This window comes from Crotalus tigris, unplaced genomic scaffold (genome assembly GCF_016545835.1).
Source record: "Crotalus tigris isolate CLP2741 ecotype Arizona unplaced genomic scaffold, ASM1654583v1 scf7180000017550.10884619, whole genome shotgun sequence".
Lineage (NCBI taxonomy): Eukaryota > Metazoa > Chordata > Lepidosauria > Squamata > Viperidae > Crotalus > Crotalus tigris.
The window spans coordinates 2,300,496-2,327,814 of NW_024096468.1; the positions used below are offsets into that span (position 1 = coordinate 2,300,496).

General features: G+C 38.3%; 1 protein-coding gene across 1 annotated transcript in view; it reads left to right on the top strand.

The window, feature by feature from the left end:
- The window catches only part of MDFI (MyoD family inhibitor), a 50,857-nt gene extending 25,601 nt beyond the window's left edge, over window positions 1–25,256 (top strand). Inside the window, exons 3-5 of the mRNA XM_039339862.1 lie at window positions 12,104–12,325; window positions 20,439–20,714; window positions 23,786–25,256. Coding sequence (XP_039195796.1) covers window positions 12,104–12,325; window positions 20,439–20,714; window positions 23,786–24,042 — 755 coding nt within the window. The 3' untranslated portion in view covers window positions 24,043–25,256. The remainder of the gene's footprint in view (window positions 1–12,103; window positions 12,326–20,438; window positions 20,715–23,785) is intronic.
- Window positions 25,257–27,319: the final 2,063 nt, after the last annotated feature.

Sequence of the window (27,319 nt, forward strand, 5' to 3'; positions counted from 1 at the left end):
AAATATTCAGCTCTGAAGATAATTCAGAGAACCCAGCTGCTGCTGCTGCTGCTGCTGTAAAAAAAAAAAAATGTCCTTCCCTTTGGGGAATTATTTTTAACTGATTTCACTAAAGAAAGATACAAAATCTCAGTAAACTTGGGAAAGTTTCATTGTTGATACAAAGAAAGTGCTCCGCTTACAGTTTTAATTGCTCCTCCCCTCTTTTATGCAGCTTTTTGCCACCTCCTCCTTTAAGAGCTTGAATCCAGAAATTACATTAAACTGTTCATCACTAATGTTAAATATTTGTATTACAACATTGCCTAGAGGCATCTGATACATTGGCAGCCTTTTGTGTTATGTATCGCATACATTGGAAATAGATGACAAGTTCTGTACTGTATTACAATTATAACGCTGCAAGCCTAAACACATTTACTAGACAGTGTGTTTAACTGAACGCAGATTTATTATACCTTGGGGGATTTGCATTTCTATCCAGATATTTTTTGTTAAATGGATTATTTCCATTAAGAGATATACAAAAAGGAAGCTAAAACATGAGCTGATGAATAAAAGAAAATGGTGATGCCTAGATGCCCCATAAAATGACTATAATAAGCTACTGTCAGTGCACATTTGAAGATCCATCCAGAAACAGGTGGGGTTAAATGCTAAGCAGAGCAGCAATCCAACCGGTTCCTTTTGCCTCATTAGTCTTTTTCTGATTCTTTCAAGGGATAGAGCAAGAGATAGTTTTGATACTGCAAAATGATAGCTATAAAAACCTATCGGATTGTTTAGCACTGCTAACACATTTGGCTAAAGAAAGTACCACTTACCCTACTTTTCATCCTATCAATTTCTCTACCAGATTTTAGCATTCTGTGTATTTTGAAAACAAACCTCAGAGACCAAGATGTGAGATAATCAGCATGTGGTCAAAATGGATCAGATTTTTGAACAATGCTATTAATTCTAGGCATTTTTCTGAACCTTCTAGCTCTGAAAACTTTGTACTGCAAGCATGAGTCAATTGTCTAGGACAGGGGTAGGCAACTTTGGCTCTTTTATGACTCGTGGACTTCAACTCCCAGAATTCCTGAGCCAGCCATGCTGAGGGGAAAGGGAGAGGTTTCCAAGCTGAGCCATGCTGGCTCAGGAATTCTGGGAGTTGAAATCCACGGGTCATAAAAGAGCAAGGTTGCCTACTCCTGGTCTAGGACAGGGGAAGGCAACCCAAAACACTCAAAGAGCCACTTGGACCAATTTCCCACCAAAAACAAAACACCGGGAGCCGCAAAATCCTTTTGATATCTAAAATGAAGATAACACTGCATATATCCTTTTTTACCTTTATTATAGGTGTGTGTGTGCTTGTGTGTGTGTGTTTGTGTGTGTGTATATATGTTTGTGTGTGTGTATATGTATGTATACACACACACACACACACATATATATACACACACATACAAATACACATACAGGTAAAAAAAGGATATATGCACTGTTATCTTCATTTTAGATGTCAAAAGGGTCTCTCTCTCTCTGTCTGTCTCTCTCTCTCCCTCCCTCTCTATCTGCCCTTGGTCTGCCTGCCACTTCTCTTCCCCCACTCTCTTTCTTTCTCTCTCTCTCTTTCCTCTCTCTCTCTCTCCCTCCCTCTCTCTCTCTTTCTCTCTCTCTCTCCTATCTGCTGCTCACCTGGCAAGCTTCAAGCTGTTGTCCAACAACCTCTGGGGTAGGCAACCTGTCTCTTTTATGACTCATGGACTTCAACTCCCAGAATTCCTGAGTCAGCCTAGCTGGGCTAGCTAGCTCTCTCCTGCCCTTCCTGCTTCCTGCTTCCTGCAGAGACACAGCAAAGGGAGGAGCTCCGCCCAGAAAGCTTTTCAGCTCCTCGGAGAACACTGTGAGTGCAATCTTTTACACACACACACACACACAGAGAGAGAGAGAGAGAGAGAGAGAGAGAGAGAGAGAGAGAGAAGGAAGCAGGGAAGCGCAATTGCCTCTCTCTGTCTCTGTCTCTCTCTGCAAAGGCAGAGGAGGCTGGGAGCCACCGGGGAAGGCTCAAAGAGCCGCCTGCGGCTCCGGAGCCGCAGGTTGCCGACCTGTGGTCTAGGACATGGAATGGTTCAAAAAGCATGGATATAGAATAGCATGCATTGTTATCGTCCTCTAATTTTGGAGTTTCACACTGATTATTCATCTTAATTAGTGATATCAAGTAGTTTTAGAAATGTTTCCCAAATATAGTTTTTTTTCCTCAGAATGCAAAATGATTATAATTAATTTCCCACTGTCATCTACGTTCAGCAGAGTGATATTTCCAGAAGTCAAAGACATCCCTGAATGTTGTGATTTTGGTGTTTCCTGAGCTTGTTTTTTGTTTGGGCAAATGTTTCATTACTGAAGTTACATTGTCCATGTTTTGAACCAAGAGTTGGGTTTACAGGCTATTTGTGTATGGCAGCTTGTTCTTCCTATTTTGATCAGAGTTGTTGTGGTTTGTGTATATATATCTGATTGACCTGCCTCATTTGGTTGACTGTATTTTTTATTCTAAATTATTACAGCCTTTTATGTTGGTTGTCCTTTATCTAAGAGCGGATTGCTGGGTACATGATAATTCTTAAGGAAGCCATGATTGCTGTGGAAGTCCAGAACTTTTAAAAATGGAAGATAATTATATCTTGGCTCCTGTGAATTTCTGTTACCTAAGAATATCCTATTCTTTTTTTATAGTACTTTTACTTAAAAATACAGTTGCAACAATAAAAACTAATACAGCCTAAAAAGAAAATGAAAAGGTAAAAATAGATAGGAAAAAGAATGAAAAATAGCAAAGAAGAAATAAGAATGCAGTAAAGAATAAAAAAGAAATGTATAAAGAAATGTATATTCCTCATTACAAGTATAAAGAAATCTTATTTATCACCACCTTTTAAAATGCAACAAATGATTTCTTATTCCCATATCCTATGTCTTATCTATAATTAAATCCTTAAACTAAAGCTTCATCACTGCAGTCCTGATGTCAGCAAAAGATCATTAAGAGTATCAAAGATAACACATTTATTTTATCTTTGATCAAATAAACCAACATTATATTTCTTTTAACATTCCTGATCTTTAGTCTCTTCAAATAATGCTCTAGAACTTGATTTCTTTTCATTTTTTTTGTCCCTTCTCACAAATTTCTTCAAAACTTTAACTCACCTCTTTTGTAAATCCAATATGAGAAAATTATGCAGGTAATCTTCTTGGTTTGTTATCTGTATATTCCTTTTAATTATTAAGAAGGCTGGTATCTTTTTGTACGTTCAGTGTAGCATTTTTTCCATGTCATTCTTATAACCTGCCATTTTTAACTCCTCTTTCAGATCACTCTCAATCTTATCAAATAAAACTTGTTTCTCTTCCATATGGTCTTTTAAACATAGTCTATCTAAAGAGGCCAACACTCATAAAATAAACTGATGGTTGATTGTTCAAAAATATTCTTCAATATGCCCAATTTTAACATATTTTCTTTCATCCTGTATTTGTATGTTGAGTTTAAGTGTTCTTCTGCTTTAATTGTAATCTTTAGTTCTTTCTGGTTCCCTCTAATATCCAACCTTTAAAACTCTATCATATCATGTATATTTTTAAAAAGAATTCAGAATGAAACCATTTCCCATGGAAAGGATTCTTTGTAATTAATTCCAAAATCTTATTTCAAAATCACCCATTTGCTGTTCCAAGAAAAAAGTCATTAAACTTATATTTAAAACTTCTTTAAGTAAGGATTGAAAGAAACTCACCAGTGTTTACAGACTTGTCAAACCAAAGCTGAAAATAGCTGAAATGTAGCTGAAAATGTAATTGTATGTCGGAATGACCTTAGAAAATAGTGGGAGGCGGGAGGGAGCTGTTTTTCGGTAACTAATATTCTACTTTATTGTAAAGCTACATTAACAGAATCTTTGAAATCTCCCATTGTCCCTTTTACAGCCTGAGAAGTTAGGGAGGTTCTTTCTGAATTTCTTTCTCTGCCCATTATGCAGCTGTGGGCTTAGGAGAGAGTGAAGTTGGAGTTGTGCAAATAACAGAATAAGAAAACAACAGAGTTGGAAGGGATCTTGGAAGTCTTGTAGTCCAACTCCCTGCTCAAGAAGGAGATCCTATACTATTTCAGATAAGTAGCTATCCAGTCTCTTCTTAAAAACCTCCAGTGATGAAGCACCTACAACTTCTGACAGCAAGCTGTTCCATTGGTTAATTGCCCTCACTGTTAGGAAGTGTCTCCTTAGTTCCAGGTTGCTTCTCTCCTTGATTTGTTTCCACCCATTCTGATCCTGCCCTCTAGTGCTTTGGAAACTAAGTTGACTCTCCTCTTCTTTGTGACAACCTCTCAAATACTGTAATATTGCTATCATATCCCCCAATAGTCCTTTTCTCTAGACTACCAAACCCAAATCCTGCAACCATTCTTCATATGTTTTTGCTTCCAGGCCTTTAATCATGTTAGTTGCTCTTCTTTGCACTTTTTTTTCAAAGTCTCAAAATCTTTTTTGTAATGTGGTGACCAAAACTGGATTCAGTATTCCAGGTGTGGCCTTACTAAGGCTTTGCTTTCTGTGCTTTGGAAAAGCAGCTGCAGCCAAGTAGAAACACTTCCCACCTCCAGTTCCCTCCTTCTTTTATACATTAACTTTACTTAACAAGCATTCAGGCAGTGTTGTAGCTGCCTACGATAACTTAGCCACACTGGTATTTTCAGGGATGTGCAGATATCCAGCCTCAGCTTGTCTAGGCCTTTAGTCCACCTGTGCTCTTGTCTTACAAAATCAAATGCTGTGACAGAGTGGGGGAAGGGATGTAGGAGGAAAGGTAATAAGGAAGTGGAGGCAATGTCTGGCATTTAGCAGCTATTAAAAGCAGGCAAGAGGATTATCATTCAATCATGAAGACTACAAAATTTAATTATCAGCATATCAAGGTGGAAGTCCTTTCTGGAGCTTAGAGCTTTGTTTGGAACTTGATAGCAACTAGAAGAGGTACAACCATACTGAAACAGCACCTCATCCCAACTAGTGCAAGAACCTTTGGAAAAAGAAAAAGTTTTATGCTATTTTATAGACTTCGGGATTTTTGTTTGAACTGAGTATTAAAAGACTGAATATAAAGGAGTAGTAAAGACATGTGTATGTGTCAGGGGATATGTGGCCCAGTATAGAAGAATGGAGTTGACCCAGAGCCACACCCACACATCTGGGGAAAGTATGTGCTGCAATAAAGCTTTGTTTACAGATTACCTACATTGTGGTATGTCCAGTCCTTGAAAAGAAAAAGAACCCTCATATGGCTATACTGTCTTTTACTGATCATTCCCAATGCCCCCTTCTTCAAGGCCATTCCTATATACCATTACAGAAAAGCAGTTGACAAGCAATTTCCAAAAAGTACCATATTTTCTGGCGTATAAGACGACTTTCTAAAATATGCAAATTGTCTCTGAAGTTGGGGGTCGTCTTATATGCCGAGTTGTCTTATATGCCAGAAAATACGGTAGTTTCCAGTGTATAAGATGACTTTCTAACCATGCAAATCGTCTCCGAAATCGGAGTTGTCTTATACGCCGAGTCGTCTTATACGCCGGAAAATATGGTATTTATAAAAAGAAGTATGCAAACTTGGTGTCCTTTTAAGATAGTGTGGCTTGAGAAAATGACTATTCCCTCATCTCTCAGAGCTCTAAACCCACCAGAAACTGCTGTCTTATGGTCTCCTTGCAAGAAGCAATTGTCTGGAGCATTTGTGGGTGAGCTACAGAGGAATTGTGAAGCAATGGCTTCACTTGCTGGCTCTTCTTTCCGCTGTGGTTGTTGGCTTTGTTTTGAATGGAGCCATCTTTAGTTCACCATTTCTTGCTGTCATAGAAATCCATTGAGGTTTACATAGGAATATTGAATCCTGAGAATGTTAAGCATGTGCCTAGGAACTTTGAAGTGACAACCAGTATTTTGAATTGCACCTGGAAACACACTGGCAACCAATGCAGCTGATAGGCTAAAGGTATTACACCTGCTGAATAACTGGCAACAATTACCACCCATGCTGCCACATTCTGCAGCAGTTGAAGCTTCCAAATGTTGTTCAAGGATAGCCCAACTTAACATTAGAATGACTTACATTCCAAAAATAGCTCAGTTTTTAAAGTATGATTATTCTGAGACAAAGAAAGAAAGAAAGAAAGAAAGAAAGAAAGAAAGAAAGAAAGAAAGAAAAAGAGTCAGCATGTTAAAAGATCTGTTCAATCTTTCCCAGATAAAGATGTTAGAATGGAAGGTTTGCCTTAGAATAATCCCAGTATTGAAGAGGGAGGAAATGGTAGGCCAAACTAATATTTGTCTTCCTGTTTTTAGACACCAAGCTGCATGCGTGTTAAGTTTTTCAGAGAGCTCCTTCTTGAAATATGATTGAGTGTATTACTTTAAGCACAGTTACACCAGATCAGGAAAAGTGGAAGGTATTTTAATGCAAGACCTGGTCTTTTTCTCTTCCACAAAGCTGTAGGTTTCTTGGTGTTTCTGTTATTCTGGAGAGTGGGACCTGTTATTTAAGAGATATACTGCAGTATAGGTAATACATCTGTGTGATCTGTGATATTAAGGTGACCAACCGTCCTCCTTTTGGAAGGACAGTCCTCCTTTTTTGAGTTCTGTTCTCCCTTGAAAAGTGTCTTCCTAGATGTCCTCCTTTTCCATATACCGTCCTCCTTTTGGGAGGACAGTTCTCCGTTTGTGAGTTCTGTCCTCTCTCGAAAATGTCCTCCTAAACGTCCTCTTTTTGACGACTAATCTGCAGGGCTTTTGTTTCCTCATAGAACGCTCAGAAGGCGTTCCGGGACCTTTTTTTTAATTTTTTTTTCAACTTTTGCATCTACTCCCCCTATTGGCTTTTGAAAGCCAATAGGAATTGCTGCTGAGCGCGCCAAAACACCTGGGCGGCAAACTTTGCATGTGCAAGTTGCAGGAACTTGCACCCCTCACTGCTACCCAACTACACGATCTCCTACTTCTTAGTTCCAAGGATAGCTGGAGGAGACTGGAGCGGTAAGTTTCACTTGATCTTCCCTGTTCGGTTCTATGAGGGGATACAAAGGGTAGGTGGTGGTGCTGGTGGGCGGCTGGGGGGGGGGGTGGCTGCAGGACCAGAGCCGGCGCGGCTGGTGCTTTGCAAGCCGCAGGGCCGGCTCTACAGGGATGGGCAGGGGAGGGTGGTGGTGCTGGGGGGCGGCTGCAGGGCCGGAGCTGGCGCGGCTGGTGCTTTGCGAGCCATAGGGCCGGCTCTCCACGGCAGGGCAGCAGTGCTGGCGGGGCGGCTGTGGGCGGGGGCACGGCGGGCAGTTGACCTTCCATGGGCTGCGCCAGCTGGTGGTCTACGCAGTGCTGACCTGCGCTGCCACCACCTCACCCTGCGCATCTACATGGCCATCCTGGAGCGCCTGGTTCACAACACCTGCCTCTGCCGCCCACCCCCGCGCAGTCCAGCCATGTAGATTTTTGGACAAGTGAGAAATCGAGATTGAATATTGATACTCTAGCTGCAGCACTTGCCGTAAAATTCAATATGTAGGATATTTCTTGTTCAGATATTTCCAATATATTGGTAGAATATATTGAATATTTAAATGAGTACTTTTCCATTGAATATTCATTCAATGGAAAAGTACTCATTTAAATAATTAATAGGCATGTAAGCATAATTATAAGGTGACCAACCGTCCTCCTTTAGGGAGGACAGTCCTCCTTTTGTACATTCTGTCCTCCCTCAAAAAGTGTCCTCCTTCATGTCCTCCTTTTTGATAGTTGAAGACTAATCTGTAGGGCTATTTTTTTTCTCATAGAATGCTTAGAATGGCATTCCGGCACCATTTTTTGATTTTTTTTTTCAACTTTTGCATGTGCTGTGCTACTCCCGCTATTGGCATTTGAAAGCCAATAGGAATTGCTGCTGAGTGTGCCAAAACACTCAGTAGGCAAACTTTGCACATGCAAGTTGTCTGCATTATTGTTGCAATGAATAAAATGTTTCTTTTATTTGCAATATTTTTTTCTTCAATTTATTTGTGTCCTCCTTTTCATTGTAAAAAAGTTGGTCACCTTAGTGATATTATTTAATAACAGTTCAGTTCTCTTAGATGGACTTGTTCCATCTTGGGGGGGTGGTGGTGTAGGAAGACTGCATGAGGCACTCTGCTTAGCTACAAGCAAGTTATGCCTCTGTGTTGCTCCTGATAAAATCAAAGCAGTTTATATAGTTATCTGGGGCAGAAAAGACCAAGTACATAATCCACTCTTTTGAGTCAGAGACAGAAGAAATATTACCACAAATTCTCAGAAGATTGAGAATTCTTGATATTAGGTAATATTCAGTAAATCAGAATAAATCTTATTAAATAACATGAAACAGGACTGGGAAATCTGTGGCTCTCCAAGTTTTGCCAAATACCGGTAGCAGTTCCAACCCTCTCCCTCTCGTTTGGCTAATAACGAAGGGGATTTGACCGTATAGGTTTGTCAACTTTTGACCACAGGTTCTCCATCTTGGATGATAATCCATAATTCTTACTGTACTTAGGTAGTTACTGCTAACCAGTTTGCTTCCAACTCAGAATTAGAAAAGTACTAAAAAGTATAGTTTCTAATTACAGAGGCAAGCTGTATTTAGCAGGTAATACAAATTGCAGCCTATTTCTGGGTCTGCTTTTTGGCTCAAAACAGCTCCGCAGCAGCTTGTAAACATCAACACCAATACAGAAGTATAATAAAATAAAGGCAAGGTAAATAGCAGCTTACTTAAATTGAGCTCACAATATCAAAATTAACATAATTGAAATAAAAATACCCAAACCCCAACATATCCTTCCTCTTACCTTAAAGAAAAACAAAACTGTTCTCCTCCCCAAATGTTAAATGAATAGGAGTTTTAAAAAAAAAACAACCCACACACAAACAAGAAAATCCAAGTGGTTTCTTGTGTCTTAGCAATAAATATCTGCCTGATTCAAGTTTTATGGCAATCTGTAATTGTTGGGAAATCGTGAACTGCAGGGGGGAATCAGATGGTACTGGGAAAAGCAAATGAGCAAAAACATGAATTGGTTGTGACATCTGAGTAGCATCAATGTGATACTGATTCAGTTAATAAAATCTTGCAGAGAAGATTGTAACATCTGCAAAGTTCTGATCATCATCATCATCATAAAATAAAATATTGGGATTAGAAAGTATATTATTTCTTTTTTATCCTAGATACAAGAGAAATCAGATGCAGTACTGTGGTTATTCCACTCTTTGATTCTAAACTGAAAAAAGTATAACAGCAATAAAAAGAATTTTGAACATGAGCAAAACACTTAATCCTTTGCAACTGGGTGTTAAATTAAAATTGGTAGGAAATGTTTTACTAACTCATTCGGCCTCCTTCCTATTTTAAGTATTTAAGTATTACACAGTATTGGAGGTTTAGTCCCTCTCTTACAGGAAGTTAAAGGGAGCCAGGGAAGCACATTCAGATGTGCTAGATTTTGTCATTATAATTTTTACAATTAAAGTAGTACTGACCTGTATGGCATTGATTTTCTAGTCTGGTCTATTTGTTGAAGTTACCGGAAGCAACTTTCTATAACACTTTAGCACTAATCTATACTACTGAAAGTCTATTAGCCATGTAAGTTTTAAAGATACTATATTTAAACATATGATTTTAAAATGATGGAAGTTTATTAAATCATTTTTTATTTTTTTAAAATCACATGTTTAATATTGAATTTTAGTTAATAATTCAGGATTTACAGAGTACAGTAAATAGCACAAGCATCACCTCCAATATCTCTTAGTTAAGCACTGGATCCATATAGCACAGGGTCCACAAATATGGTAGGACTAAGGAATACGGTTGGCCTTTGCATAGCAAGTTAAAACCATACCCTAAAAATAAGGTGTAATAATAACAACAGGATTGTTTTGTATTTCAAAGGAAAGGCCAGCTTTTCATTCTTAAAGTACACGTACAGGGAGGGAAGAACATACACTGAATTACAAAGTGATGGCTTCTGTTTGATGAAGATTGCCAATTGCTAGGGCACTCTGATACTGGACAAAACAATCATTTCTGGGAAAGCTTCTACAATGTTGCTGTATGAGTCACCTCAAATCATTTGTTTATGCAGATGTTTCTGAATCACATAGAAAATAACTTGTTAACTATAGTAGCCCAAGACTTTGTCCCTCAGTCTTCATACTGGGCTCTGTGTTACAATGACTAAAAATTATGTGTGTGCGGTCTGCCTCCTTTCCTCCCTGACTGCCTGCATGTAGGACCACTTGTTCTATTCAGCATAATGATGGGTCCAAAGCCTCTTGCTTCCTGCCTTCAGCCCCCTGCTTGCCTGCCAGGAGGCCTTGTTGTTATCGGCAGTGTAATTATGGGTGTTTGGTCTTACTCTCTTCACCTAAGGTGTAATTTACTTTATATAAAATGTGACTCCACCCCTCCAAAGCTGGTGCATCCAGCTGCTCATCCTGTGTGCAAATTGTTGCTATTCTGAGTGCCCAGCAGGAGCAGGAAGGAGCCCAGAGAGTAGGAAGGAACAGTGCTATGGGTGAAACTAAAGATGTTTTAGGGGTGAAGAGAGAGATTTGTCAGCCTGCCATCTCAGGGTCTCCATGGGAGTTTGGCCACTGATTTCAGTGAATCTCCAGTTTTCTTCTCAGGCTTTGAAATTCCTCTTTCAACAGTTTCCATTTCTACCCAATAAAATTCAACAATTGCACCAAGGCATCTCCCAATTATACACTGTTGTTGCTTTATAGATGACCTCAATGCCTTTTTAGTCGGTGTGTGTTTTGCAAGAAAGAAAAAGGCAGCAATTGCTCTGAAACACATACATAGATGGGATAATTCAATATTTAAAAGAAGGCCTCCTTTGTTTCACAATTTTGAGTCTTCTGTGGACTGAAAACAACAGATAAAAAATGACCAACTTGAGTAGGTTTCAACAGAGAAATGACAAATAGTAGTACCAAAATCTAAACACCATGAGATTAAAGTTAATTATAGGAATGTTGGGGCATATATAAAATGTTATCAATCCACTTTTACAGAATACAGTATTTTCTTGGTATATGCAATATTTGTACAGTCCAGCTGTGCACAAATCCTTCCCTTTTCTCTTTTTGACATTGTGCCATCATTTCTCATGATGTGTGAATCACATGATATTATAACCTGATTCACCATTAGATTAAACCCAGCAGTGCCCTAAAAGGGGAAACATTATGAGAGGGGAGGGTGGAGGATGGTTTTCTCTATTAGTTTCCATTCATTCCTTCTTGTCCTCCTTCAGGTGCTTTGGAGAATACGTTGATCCCATTTTCTTTGTGACAGCCTCTTAGATATTGGAACACAGTTATCATATCACCCCAGTCCTTCTTTTCATTAAACTAGACACACCCAATTCCTGCAACTGTTCTTCATTTGTAAGGCTTACACACCAGCCTAAAATCCTTTAGTCTATAGAAATTGGAAGGCTGGATTAGAGAGGCCCAGAAAAAAAAAAACCCCCAAAAAGGGGTACTTGAATACGGAATACAGATTCAAAATAAGGATGCAATAAAGCACTTGTCCTACACTTTCAAAACTGCAGGACTGTTTTCTGTGCTATGCAGTTTCTCATTTTCACTGTGGAAGGCAGCCAATATAAAATCAGGACACCACAGATCACTGGAAGAATCTGGGGAAGAGGGGGAGGCAGTTTTGCTCATGAACAAAATAGCAGATCAACTGTTTGTCAAATAACAGAGGATCACAACCCCATTTACTCTTTACTCAACCACTGCTGATACATGATAATAAATAATATATATTGAAGTCCACTTTTCTATTTCTCTATGGATATGTTTATGTATGTATGTGTGTGTGTGTGTATGTGTGTAAAAGAGAGAGAAACACTTCTGTAATGATATTTCCACTTTTTCTGAAGCCTCCTTCTGGATTTTCTGAAGCCGCCTTCTGTCCATAATATAAGTAAGCTATATTCATGCTGAAACTCTCTTTTCCTTTGCAGGCCAAGATACAAACTCATGCCCTTCCTCCAGGCCAACTTCAGAGGTAGCATCAGCAGCTTCAGACTTCATAACCTCTACTCCTAGTTCTCAAAATCAGACCACAGTTGTGAAAGAAGTCTCACTGGAAGAATATTCAACATCTCCTAGATCCCTGATGAATGGAAATTCTTCCTCCAACACAGAATCCAAGGGCAGCCTCATCGTAACAGAAGCAGTGACGTGTATGTTTTTTTCCTTCCATTCACACCATCTTTTTCCTTTCCTTTTTTTTAAAACTGAGAAACAAAATATCCAGATAAAATAAAACAAAATTACAACTTGAAAAATAAATTGTGGCAAAAGAACTTTTTTAAAAAATGAAAGCAAGTGTATGTGAAACAGTGAGTGAATGGAAGAGTCCTAAACGTTCTAAGCACCAATATTCAATATTTCTATAGAGATAGAACAAATATTCCACAGACATGGTATTTTTTTTAAGGAATACAAGTTTTAACATAGCTAATAAATACCATAATCAAATTTGGGGGAAAAAGTCCCTTATAGTAGATTTTTTTCAAGACCCTTTGTCATTATTTGAAAATTTTCAACCAAAGCAATTTCCCACATATTTAAATACCTCTGATTGACAGAAAGATTTATTTCAATTTTACATTTCCGGGGGGAGGGGTTAATAACAACAAACTTCAAAAAACTGAATCAATAATTTTTATTTATTTATTTAAATATTTTTATTTATTAGTATTTATTTCTTAATTTTTATAGAAAGAAATAGAAGAATATCATATGACTTAGGAAATATGGTCAATAATTCAAATGCAGGATTTATTATGAAAGGCAGTTTCTCAATTTCTTCAAAAGCTTGTGACCAAAAAGTTACGCAAATTTGGTACAGCCAGTAAAGATGATAAAATAAGCACATATATTTGCAATGTATTTGAAAAACATTACAATTTGTATTGTCTAATTTTTGCAGATGGTAATTTTATTTATGAATTATGCCGATGTTTAATTCTTGGTACTGTGCTATAGAAGATTTTAATGCAGTTCTATGTTATAAACAGTTCCAATCAATGGTGGGATTCAAATATGTGAACAACCAGTTCTCTGTATGGATGCCACTTCCATTCTGTTGCCTGGGCAACAAAAAATTAGCTACCAGTTCTGCCAAAGTGGTGCGAACCAGCTGAATCCCACCACTGGTTCCAATGAACATAGGGTTTATATCATAAATAATCCTCCTTGAACGTCTTCACCATTTTAAAAGAAGCTGTTGCTGTTAATCTTAAAAAAATTCTATATTTTGTATTGTTAATATTACATTTTAACATCTTGCTGTCAACAGAACTGATGTACACTTTTTTCAAATGCTCTATTGATGAGATCTAAATAATTTAGGTAAAAAATGAATGGATTTCCCTAATTTGAAATTCATTCATTTGCTTTTTAGAAATGTTCATTTTAGAAAGGTTCATTTATCCAATTTCATTAACAGGCAGAAAAATATAAAATGCAGGTGCTCCAATCCTGATCCAATTCATGGTGGTTTTTTTATGTCAATTTCAGTTAATGACGGATTGCCTAGGTATACTCAAACATATGACAGCCTATGTCTTTAGTTTGGCAACTTTTAAATCAGGCTTGCTTCGGATATGTTGTATTAATATGTTTAATTATTAAAACTGAATTTTGACTCATAACATGTAACAAAAGTGGAAAGGTGAGCTTTTCAACAGGTAGAAGCATTGAGGTGAGCTTGTTTGGGCCTGGATGCTTGTTTTGGCTTGAAGCAGGAACAAACTTGGTTTGTACTCAGATAGGAAACTAACAATAATGTGAGATAGCAATGTGAGGGCTGTATGCTAAATTGGGAAATAAAAAACAAACAAACTAGAAGCAAACAATACTAATCTTTTCCTCCACTTTTACTAAGAAAACTGCCTGCTAGTGTAGATGTAGCTGCCAGCTGAGCTCAGCTGAAGGGCTGAGTTGAGTACTAAAATCATAGTATCTCTGCAACTTAATATAGGAACCAATTCTCTTTACTTGGTTGCTAGTTTAGTTTAGGAATAAAACAACCTTTATATAAAGTATGTAGCCCAACTTACATTATAACAATATGGATGTAGGTAAGTCAAAGGAATGGTCATATTGCTATTTCAAATATCAAAGTATGACATTTTTATCAGTGGCTGAGCCTTTAAGTTAAAACTTTTTGCTACAAAATCTATTTTCCCCTAAATAATAAAAATCAATTTTTTTTACATTTTCTATTTATAAATATGGCACACACATTTCTTGGTTTTATTTTTTTTTCAGATAACAAAACAACAACAGCAACAATAACTTATTAGTCTGAGTGCAACTCTCACTCTTTTTGGTTGGCTTGTTTAAGAGAAGCTCCCTGATGACCACATAACGCTGAATCAGAGAGACCTTTAGAAATAATTGAGATTGCTAGTGGAGCACAGGGTGTTGGTCTGATTGGAAAAGGGAGACTGTTGGAAGGCCAAGAAAAATTGTAATAATGTGCTGGGGACAAAATTCTTTATCGTCAGCAAAAGTCCCACCTGTAATTATCTGATTAGGGGAGTCCCCACTCTATAATTTTATCCCTAAAATAATGATAATTAGAATAGTTCACTCAGGCCACTGCAGTTAAAGTCATGTCAGTGTGGGAACCCATATTCTCATGGGCTCCATTGAACTCAGCCAGCAAAAGTCATTCTTAAACTTAAGCTTTACTCTCAGCATTTACATACAAAGATAGAACTTGCTCTTCTTATTCTGCAGATGTAATTGTAGATATAGTTGGATCTTGGTAACTATTATTAGTAACAAACTTTCATGAAAAATTGCTATTAGCATGCTAATGCAGCCTTTCCAAAGTCACAAAAAAGCAGAAAGAAAACCACAGTGCAGATTGATTTCAGAATGATGTTTGCATACCTGGATCATGGATGGGTCAAAAAACATATTGTATTTTAAGAAACAATTTCTTTCACACAAAAAAGAGGAAACTGTGCATCTAACGAGTAGCCTAAGCTTGATTCAATTTCAGTTATAATACAATATACATAGGGTATACTGTATGTGATATATGTAATGTGCAGCGGTACATACCTTTTCTTAGTTCATATATCCTGCTAGTTATGAACTACAGAATAGCTGTGGCTAAGAGGTTAAGGATAATGTTATAAAATGCAGGCAAAGCTTGATTTGGGATGCTTTGAGATCACCAACTGAAAAGTGTTTCAGAAGTTTTTTAATTAAATTTTAAAATTGCTAAAGATGGATGTTTCATAATCATGATAAGTACTCATTGGCCAGAAATTGTTTCTATCTATTCTCCAGGAAAATAATCCTTATAGAAAGCCAAATTATTCTTCCATTCTGTTCTGTTCTTCAGGGAATTTTTTTCCCCAGAATGCTTTCATGCTTATTTTATGCAATTATTATTGATCATTAACAGTTCTGGCTTGTAGCGTAAAAAATTATTTTGATGTCTTACCTTAGCATTCTGTGTGTGTCTGCTGCTGAGTTTGTAATGAAATTCTGCTTATAAATGATTCCTGTAGAAGGAGAGTAGTTCAGTTTTGTTGCTTGCACAGAGTGCTTTTGCAGGACCGAGCATCCATTTTTATTGATCAAACCAAAATCAAAGCAACTAGATCTTTTCTGTATTTACCTAAGGATGTATAGGTAAGTAAAAACCACAATAGTTATATGTGTCCTCACGCATTCTGTTCTACTTGTTTTCTCTTTGATTCCAGTATTGACAATAGAGATTTGAATATGAGTAACACCCTTTTGATAGGTTACCCGTAACTAAAGAAACTAGGATTGTACAGCCAGGCATGTGCTGTGCATTTCCTGGCTCCTCAGTATCGTGATACAAGGAGCATCTTGTGCTTGAAGGCCATGTATGGTGCTCGCAGTTTGAGTCAATGTGGCCTTTTTAATCTGAGAAGTCCAGGAGCCCTGTCCAGCTGACACCCCAGAAAGAATATAGCTTCTGTTTCATGAATTGGCTCGTGGTGCCTTTAACTTTCAATACTTTCTGCTAAATCACTGCTGCTTTACAAATCAGAGAGAAGAAATGTAAAATCTACCCCCACCCCCTCCCAAAAATACAAGATCTACTGAGAGTGGGTGGAGGGCTGGTTCATTGCTTTTTAGCCAACCCACCCTTTTGCTTGGTTCTGATCTGACCAGATTGTGTTATCTATCTATCTATCTATCTATCTATCTATCTATCTATCTATCTATCTATCTATCATCATATTTATATAGCTGCCCATCTCACATGAAAGTGACTCTGAGTGGTGTACAGCACAATTAAAAAACTATAAAAACAGTCACAGTTAAAAAAAACATTAAAAGGGGGAGAAGATATTAATTGCAGTAAGGGAAGCCACATCTCTCCAGTCCCCTGGGACCCTCAGGCCAGATAACATAGCAAAGTCTTGAGGGCCTTTTAGAACCTTGAGGGATGGAGATAATCTCACATACATCCAAATATAATTGATATGTATTTATAGTTCATAATCAGTTTAAATTATGCTTTGTTTCCTTCAAATATCTTTACTGGCCAAGATAATTTAAATTTTTCCACAGATCTGTCCATTGTCTATTAAATCAACAATTTTAAGACTGCTTCAACACATTTTGTATATCCAAGGATCATTCTGTACTGTTCTGATTACAAGAACATTGGGACGTTGCTTAATTATAATCTTCAGAAAGTTAAACATTTGGCTAACACTGGAAAAGTTGGGATGGGTTCTTTAAAAGTGTACAAAGTGCTCCTTTACCTTTCCTCAACTGAGTAGCACTTCTTAAAAAGCTCATTCAATGTGTTCTGGATTCACATATTGTACTAAAGCGACAATGTGTTTTTGGTGGACTTTGGTTTAGTGCAGGGCTTTTCAACCTTTTCACCTATTGTACCACTTTTAGCATATGGCAACATCCAAGTACCACCAATCGCCTAGCAAGGTGTCAAAAACTTGATGACCAAAAAAAAAGGGGGGGAGTGATAAAGTACAGGTAGTCCTCGATTTACAACAGTTCACTTAGTGACTGTTCGAAGTTACAATAGCACTGAAAAAAGTGCCCCCCCAAGCCACAGCCGAGGAAGACTCCTGCCTGCCCACCCTGCAGCGCTCTTCCTCCTGTCCGAGGTTTTCATTGTTGTGAGCATTTCTGTTGAGGATTGGCAGTGGGGGTGGGGGGGTGTTTGATTTTTATTCCCCCCCATCTGCTGTGGGTGGTTGCAGCAGGTTTTGATTACTTCACATGACCCTGGGACACTGTGACCGTCATAAATATGAATCAGTTGCCAAGCATCTGAATGTAAATCACAAGACCCTGGAGATGTTGCAACATTCCAGCTGATCAGTGCTTCTTCTGGGCTCAGCAGAAGTGCCAGGATCAGTGCTGCTTTCCAGCTGGATCCTGGTGCTGATCCTGGCGCTTCCGCTGAGCCCTGACAGCCCTGCAGCTCCAGCCATCTCTCGCTCAGGCTTGTGGGGGTGCTGCCACCGGTTCAGCTCATTCTCCTCCCCCACTACCACTTTTCTAGGGTGGCCGCGTACCACCTGCCAGGTGCCAATGTACCACAGGTGGTACCTGTACCACTGGTTGAAAAGCCCTGGTTTAGTGTATTATGTGAACCCAGCCAATTATGACTTACTACACTTGGCAAAAGTCCATGATGTAGATGTGTGAACCAGGCCATTTTCTTATATATACTGTTCATTTCAGATATAATATACTATAGACTGTAGAAAATGTATGCACCAAAATGCATGCATGGCAGAATTGAAACATGGACTTCAAAATATCATGCCCTAAAAGAGTATACTTAAAGCACTAGCATTATTTTTTTCTCTTTATATTAGAATTTTTATGAATTTATGCTTAAAGGAGTCTTGAGCATTCACAGCCAAATCACAATCAGTTAATATGTTGCCTCCAACAGAATGGTTGCCATTTAGATCTGGTTAATACTTGTTCCTCAAGCGGCTGGTATATATCATTTGAAATCCGGTGTGCTGGTGAGGTAGCAAAGTAGTCGTCTATATATATGATCTTTTAGCCATAAATACTTAGTAAATTCCATTGAAGAAAATGCAGCCACACAGTTATAGCTAGACAATAGTTTACAATCAGAATTGCTTTTTTATTGTTGCATGGTTTGTAGTGGAGAAGAGCTGAATAACAGGTCAGCCAGCACTGGGCTTGTCTAATAGTGCTCAGCAAAGACAACGAAGCTGCTTATCACAGAAAAGACCGATCCTCCAAGGCATGACATACAGCCAAGGAGTTCTGCTCTCACGACCACCACCACCACCACCACCAAGGAAGACTTAAAATCAGGATAATGCTTGTATTTTTCAAGCAGTTTTTCCCAGATAATTCAATTTCCTGAAGAGCTTTCTATTTGTTTGTTTTGGACTTCTGCTGTGATCCTGAACACAGTTACTAGTATATAAATGCAATTAAAGTTGAATGGAAATATTTCCAAATATGTGTTTCCTTTTAAAAAAAAATAATAATAACTGGCACAGAATGAGTAGTTTTCATGCCAAAACATGTTGCATTACATAGATTCAGTTTTGGCATGTGGTCAATACAATTTTCTGAGTTTTAAAACTCATAAATCGTTCTTAACAACTCTGAATACGATTGTTTATTAATATTTATTATTAAATTAATATACTTCTATTCCAACTTTCTGCCTGATAGCAGGCCCCAATGAGACTGAAGATAAAGGATAACGAACACTTTAATGCTCTTTAAAAGCCCTGGTGATGTGCAGATATTCACTTTCTAGGTCTTAAAAATTGTTGAAATGCAGAAAAAAAATCATTGGTTAAATCTCCTAATACCATACCTTAATCTACACATTTGCTTTAGTTAGCTTTTTTTTGTCATATATACTCTGAAACCTATTTTAAAAGACCATACTATTTTAACTTTTGGAGAAAAAATATTTCCAGACAGTAAATTTCTATGCATATCTAGCATATGGGAACATTGCCCTGCGTTTGAAGGGCTTTTTAGTTGTCTCAAACTTCAAGGGTGATTATTGTTAAAGGAAAAGGAACAACTACATCTTTAGCTAGTTTTTTCTTCTTTTTATTTTTTACAGCTCCTCATAGGAACAGCTGCTGTCCTACCTTAAAACATAATTATCTTTGATTACTACATCATGTTTGTTTGCATCTATCATGAGAGAAATATATCTCTGCTAACTTGTGACCAACCTTTGTTGCTCATAATTGAAGCTGATATTAAAGGAAGCTACTTCTCTGAGAGCTGACTCGTGATGGGACAATTCATTGCTAATCCCTTAGCTGCCCTGAAATAGAAACAATAACACGAAGAGACTTTTAATCGTTGTTATAAAGAAGCTTTACTTCATCTATGAATTAAAATTCAAAAAAAAAATAGTCACAGGAAAGGATATTACTGCAGACCATAGGACTAAATTAAGTGTTCTTGGTATCTCGATTTCAGTTACATGTCTAGCTGCTAGATTTAATTGCACTAAGGACTGTAGAGGAAAGCAGACTTTAAAAATAAGAAATAAGAGTTATTTTTCAGAATGTTTTCTGAGAAATTAAAGCCAATAAAATGATTGCTCCAGGAGCAAGTTATGCATAGAAGAAACAATAAGAAGAAATAGAAATAATTCCAAGAAATAGAAATAATTCCAAGAAATCTATTCTCTTTTTGCTCAATCATAAAACGCCATTATCAAAACTGACATCAAAAAATCTTAATTCAAAATAAGATAAATCTCATGTGTACATCCACTCCCAACTTAATCTTGTGGAAGCTACAGTTACAATTTTATGTTGTCCTATTTGTATGTCTGTTTTTATCCAGGTTCATTTCAAAAGATCATTCCTAGTTTTGAAACTAAGGGTTAAAAAATTAGCCACAGATCCTAATGGGTATTTTGCTTCTCTCCAACTTTGCAGAGGAACAGATACTAATATGACATAAAGTCTGGCTAGAATTTTTCATTCTTTTTTTAAAAAAATGATACATCAACTGGTGAGTTAATTTAAAATTCTATATAAAATAGTGATAATAAGTGAAAAAGAAAAAGAAATACATTCAGAAAATTTAAAGAAATCCAGATGGGAAGCATTTCCTTGACACTGAATAAAAGCAAGATGATTTACTGTTTAAAGTTTATTTATTTTTCTTCTTTTTCAAACAGTTTACATTATCTATCAAGTCCATGAGAAGATGTATACAAAGCTTGACTTAAACAATTAGGATCTTTTTTTAAAGAAAACATTGTCTTTCTTCCTCCAACAGGTCAGCCTCAAAGCCGAGTCACTGTCCAGATTCCTTCAGACTTGACTTGTGTCCCATTACTACAAAATGGTGCTGGATATATATCAGATGACCTCAGCAATTCTAAAGGAGAGGCTGGCAATGGGATTTTATACTCCGAACTTAGATCACTGTCAAGTTCCCAGAAGCCTCATCGGAAACTGCAGTCGCATCACTCCATCAACAGTCATATCAGCAAAAAAAGCAAGAGCAGCTCCAAATCAGCATCCTCTCAGATCCCTACTGAAGCACAGGAAGGTATCTCTCTGCTTGCATGACTATTTTCACTTACCTGGTCCTCTAAATGAAAGAGGGAGGGAGGGAGGGAGGGAGAGGGAGAGGGAAAGAGAGACCATGTTCCTACTTGGTCTTTTCATTCTGAAACAATCCAAGAACAGCCTTCAGGATTGTCAAATAGGCTAGACTTTGACCCCATCCCCTTCGAGCAGTTTTTTTTAATCTTAGTAACTTTAATATGCATGGACTTCAATTCCCAGGATTCCCCCAGTCAGCCAAGTGCAGTGAAGGGATTCTGGGAATTGAGGTCCATGCATCTTAAAGTTGCCAAGGTTGAAAGGGAACTGGAGGGAAATCAGATGATTGCAGAGACTTCAAACAGGAGGAATAGAGGCAGAAGAGGGTTCAGTAATGAGGACAGCAACTTTCATAGGAATATAGTTTCAACCAATCAAGGATAGGTGGAAAAAAATTCAATAGTAGGGAAAAGTGAAGAGAGGAAAAGAATTGCTCATATCTCCAATTATCAATCAGTCTACATTGACTTTGGTTCACAATTTCGTGGAGCAACTGAATGCATATTCACCTTGTCCATAGTATATACTGTCTTCTGGTTTCTAGTCCATGATGTAATTTAGCCCTTGGTCAAGGTTAAAACTCTCAGTCTAACAATAACATAGGGATAAAGAAGGGTTGGGATAAAGAAGAAATGGGGAAGAACAGGTATAATGAAGGCATATAGGATGAGAAAGAGAAAAGCATAGTTGTCATCCAACCTCAAAGACTAAGGCTTTTCATTTACATTAGTTTTGGACCTGTGTATTTCGCTCCCCTTTCAGAATTTGGTTAATTAAGATAGGAAATCAGCTCTAAGTTTTCAACTGGTTCTTCACCTTGGGAGATTATTAAGAATTGGGTCCACTTTTTAAAACACGAGTTCTTGATCCCAAGACATTGGTGTCCTTTCCATTCAGATTTTTCCACTAACATGGCCAAATGGTGGAAGACATCCTGTATCTTTTGAACTAAGGGAATTTCTTATATGCCCACTGTCCTCAAAAGCATTAATTAAAAATAGGAAATTTCTGGGTAGTCATGCCTTTATTCGTTTATCTTTAATTATTATTGTGCCCCTATATGGGAATAGCATTTCAGGAATTAACAAAAGAGCAACTTTGCTGTGTATAAACATATGTTTGGGGAACGTTTTCTGCTTTTGAAACTAGGCAGGTCAGGAGTTTGAATTCCATTGTTCCTTTCTGTGTTTTGCATTTTGTTTTTCAATATAAATGCCAAAGTCCTGCTTCACTGTATTTTCCTCACCCTTGCAAATTGCATTCCTGAATGTATTTATTTTTTATAAAAAAACATGGTTTTAACTATCTAGAAGACACTGTACAAATAGGGGAAGACAATTAATAAGAGAGTAAGTACTGCAAGCAAATATTCATTTATTTATGAGGCGATTTAGAAGAATTGTAGTCGAAGCTCCACAATTATTCGCAATTCCTTTCTTTCTTTTTTGCAGTCTTTCTCTACTATCCCATAACTCCCAAACATTAAGTGAATGTTTTTCTGACATTTTAATGTGGGAAATACAGATGGGTTACAACCACTCATGCAGCAATCATTCAAACTTGCAACAGTGCTGAGTAGGGGAGACTCATGACCAGTCCTTGGAGTTCTAGTCATCACAGGGTCCCCACAGTCATGTGAGCATGATCTGGGGGTTAGGCATATACTTCACAATTATGGTATCACAGTGAGCTGCAGCCACACAATCAAAATTTCCAGTATTCCCTATCAGCTTCCACAAGTGAAGTCAGCAGGAAGTCATGGTCACGTGAGGTCCTCGCTTAACAACAGCAAGCAGGACTTTGAACTGCTGTTGCTGAGTGGCGCAGTCACATGATATCATGCTTTAAGACTATGTTGCTTAGCGACAGCAATTCTGGTCCCAACTGCCAAGTCCAAGGACTACCTGTACAATGAAACTGTTATGAAAATCTTAATATAGGCATAATCTCTACTCAAGGGTTCCAAAAACCAAAGCTCCTAGAGAGGTCCAAGGTCCTGACCTCAAGTGATATCAGCCAAAAGAGAGAGTTTTATATTGAGTTTGAGTCAGCCTGGATTCCTCCTGCAGGAGATTAGTGTTATGTGAGCAATATCATTGAAGAACAAGGCTTATCTGGCACCTCCTATACAGATTTTACAGCCACTTGTCCTCAAAACTCTCTCAAAATCAAGAAAGAAAGAAACAAGTACATTCTGTACAAGGACCCCATCCAAATTAATATCACACCATCCATTGTAATCAGTACTCCCCCAAATTTTCTCCCAATCTTTTTTTTAAAGCACTGGTTTTAGACCTTAATGTTGTTTTAAAGTATTTTTAAGACATACATTCACTCTTGAATTTATTGGGTGCTAGTTGTCATTCTGCCAGAGAAGCCCAATGGCAGTTGTTTCCAACAAGCTGACAGTCCAGAAGGCATTCTCTTCTATTTGACACTCTCCTGCATTTTCTCAGTATTTCTTCCCCTCCCCTGTTTACCTTTCAAAGAAAATCTGTTAAGTATAGAAAGATGGACTAGCTACACTGTTGATTGATAATATTATGAGCTGTATATCTGGAAGTACTCCAGACTTGCAATCAAAACTGCCAAAAGATCATTAGTTTTATTTTTGCTGTAGCCTCCCAGATAATCACTTACTTACTCATACATTCAGCCCCTTCAAAGGCCACTAGTTTCTACTCTGATCCATGGAAGCAAGAATTTTGTATTATGAGGCCCATCCAACCATTCACCTGCATCTGCAGGGTATTTACAAAATCTTCTAAGGCTGGTCCTAGGAGCTTTCAGATGCTGGTATGCAGTTGGTTGGTTTGAACATTAGTGCTCTTCTTGGCATCCTTAGAGCTTCAGAGTGATGCCTTTGCAGCATCCTGCTGTGCTCTAGCTGTGCGAAATGTTGTCTTTCATTTCTTCTTCTTCTAATTTTGATCCAGCCTTCCTGCCCTATTTCAGCCTCTTGTACCTGGCTATCTGTGGCCTGCTTTTGATAGTCTTGTCTCTTTCCGATTGCAGACTGCTGCGTCCACTGTATTCTCTCCTGCCTCTTCTGTGAGTTCCTGACCCTCTGCAACATCATGCTGGACTGTGCCACTTGTGGCTCCTGCAGCTCTGAGGATTCTTGCATCTGTTGCTGCTGCTGTGGCTCTGGGGAATGTGCTGATTGTGACCTGCCCTGTGACATGGATTGTGGCATCATTGATGCCTGCTGTGAGTCAGCTGATTGCCTGGAGATCTGCATGGAGTGCTGTGGCCTTTGTTTTTCTTCCTGAAATCAAATCTTGAACAGGAGCTCCGAATGGGATCCTTGGGGAAAACTGTGCTAATTAAGTCTTTATTGTTCTTCTTTAGTTATCAGATGGCAGAGGTTTGAGAAGTTCCCAGTTTGAATCCAGAGACCAGAATAGAAGAGTTGACAGAGTTAATTCTATTGGATACATTTCTGGGCTCAGAAACTGTTTAGAAGATGTGGTTGCTTTTTTCCCAGACTGCAACGAAACGTTTGAAGAAGTAGCGGTATATCTCCATGTAGTCGTTGTCTTTATTCTTTCTCTTTGCCCTCACATCAGAACTTTCCACATGGAGGATGGGGAATAGCAGTGTTCCTGCTGCCTGAGCCAAATATCATAGAAGAATAGTTGCATGGCTAGCTATGCCGGTTGGTTGAGATCTGAAGCAATTACACAAATCCAAAGATCACAGCAGACATGCCCAGGCTATGTTTAGTGTGACAGCAAGTTGTTCCCCCTACTGGTCCAGCTGCAGGGGTTGTTTTAACTCTGGCAGTTACTGCTGCCTTATCTGATGCCCACTAGTTGGTAACTGTGCTGCCTCCTGGGCATGCAAAGCAATGGCAGCTCACCTAATGTTTTCATGCAATTGTTCTGGGTTTATCCCTAGCACACCAGTTAAATTCATCCAGTAACAAGATTCAGAGAACAGACCTTAATTCATCCTTATTAGTGTGGATCCACTTGGTACCTGTCAGCAGTAAGGAGCTGATCTTTCCTGTGAATTCAGGGACGGGACCATATCTCATTCCTGCTGCTTCATCTTCCATTTGTCCATGTCAGTGTTGGGATTGTATCATTCCATGTGACCAGAACATGTCGCTCTTCATTTTCAATGCACAAAGTCAAGGGCCTTTTTTTACCACCACTGGCATCTGTCAAGAAAAAGCTTTTGAACAGATTTTGGTTTAAAAGAAGACAAGGGAAACTGCTGTCCTTTGCTTTTTCCCACAGCAGGAAAACACTAAACCCAACTCAAAGATACCGGATATGAGTCACTTACTATTAGAAAAAAAATTCATATACTCTTAAAAAGAACATTGACAACACTGACATCCAGTATCTTGGGGAGAGTGGATGAGACAGTTTGTAGCATGTAAGGGCAGTCCTCTGCCTCTTTGTAGTATGGGAAAAGTTTAATGTTATGTGTTTTTGTTACTGTAAATAAAAATATTTTTCACTTTTGACTCTTAAAATTGTTCAGTGTTGTGTACTGGCTTGGGAATTAAAAGTACTATACATTTCAGTTGAAATGTCTCTATACATAAATATAATACCTTAATATAAAATATACATACAGCATGCATCTTGTTGAAATTTGGAATGTACAAACTTCAACAATTTACTTTTCTTATAGTGAAAGCATGCAGATCTGTGAGGGGAATTTACACACACTTACCTTGTATTATCAGTATATGAAGTTGCTTTAAAAGAATATTTTAACTTGCTTCCAGTTGCAGTTATCCATCAATAATGGGTCTTGAAAATGTGTTCCAAAATATTGTTTTAATAATCACATTATGCAAGAATCAGAAATGTATCCAAACAATGAATCAGTCATCTAGCATGTGAGTAGGAATGCTAACACAAATATACACACAAACTCAAAACTTTGAAAATAAAATCATGTTAAATGGCAAGCAGTAATTTAGATATCAAATTCTTTCAAGAACAGAAGATTTTCCTTATCTTTTGGAGTTATATGAATAAAGGATAGACCCAACATCTACTTTTCACATCCACCTTATTATTTGCCACTCAAAAGGATATTTCATGTGAAAAGCATCTGTTGGAATTCTCCTTAAATCCCTTTGTTGTTGTTGTTAATTGCGAAGTCGTGTCCGACCCATCGCGACCCCATGGACAACATTCCTCCAGGTCTTCCTGTCCTCTACCATCTTCTGGAGTCCATTTAAGTTCACACCTATTATTTCAGTGACTCCATCCAGCCATCTCATTCTCTGTCGTCCCCTTCTTCTATTGCCCTCAATCTTTCCCAGCATTAGGCCCTTCTCCAGTGAGTCCTTCCTTCTCGTTAGGTGGCCAAAGTATTTGAGTTTCAACTTCAGGATCTGGCCTTCTAAAGAGCAGTCGGGGTTGATCTCTTCTAGGACTGACCGGTTTGAACGCCTTGCAGTCCAAGGGACTCGCAGGAGTCTTCTCCAGCACCATAGTTCAAAGGCCTCAATTCTTTGGCGCTCAGCCTTTCTTATGGTCCAACTTTCACAGCCATACATTGCAACTGGGAAAACCATGGCCTGGACTATACGCACTTTTGTTGGCAGGGTGATGTCTCTGCTTTTTAGTATGCTGTCTAGATTTGCCATAGCTTTCCTCCCCAGGAGCAAGCGTCTTTTAATTTCTTGGCTGCAGTCCCCATCTGAGGTGATCTTGGAGCCCAGAAAAATAAAATCTGTCACTACCTCCATTTCTTCCCCATCTATTTGCCAGGAATTGAGAGGGCCGGATGCCATGATTTTGGTTTTCTTAATGTTGAGTTTCAAGCCAACTTTTGCACTCCCCTTCTTCACCCACATCAAGAGGCTCTTTAGTTACTCTTCACTTTCTGCCATTAGAGTAGTATCATCTGCGTATCTTAGGTTGTTGATATTTCTCCCGGGAATCTTAATTCCAACTTTTGTTTCATCTAGCCCTGCCTTTCTCGTGATGTGTTCTGCATATAAGTTAAATAGGCAGGGCGACAGTATACAGCCTTGCCGGACTCCTTTTCCAATTTTGAACCAATCAGTGGTTCCGTGTCCAGTTCTCACTGTTGCTTCTTGACCTGCATATAGGTTTCTCAAGAGACAAATAAGATGGTCTGGTATTCCCATCTCTTTAAGAACTTGCCACAATTAAATTAAGGGATTTAACTTCTTAAATCCCTTAAGAAGACTTTTTATCTTCTGTTTCTCTTAATTAGTTAATTTTCCCCCTAATATAATTTTGCTACCCACCTGAACTATAGGCATGTCCTAAGCTTGGCTGTCTGGCTGGGAGAATTGCTGGCTTGGAATCCTGCAAACATGAGCAAGGGAAGAGTTAACCATGCTTTGGGGAATTAATTAACAACAGATGTCTTTGGTTTCAATTAATTAATCTCTTGCCACAATTGGTTTTTACAGTTCCCTGGGAAGCCATTCTGCAATGACCAGCTGTTCAGATGCCAAGGCAAACTCAGTGCTCATAGGGTTGGTGGCTCACGTAGTAACTGGGCAGGGAGTAAATGGGTTTGTTGTTCTTCTATTTGTGTTGCACC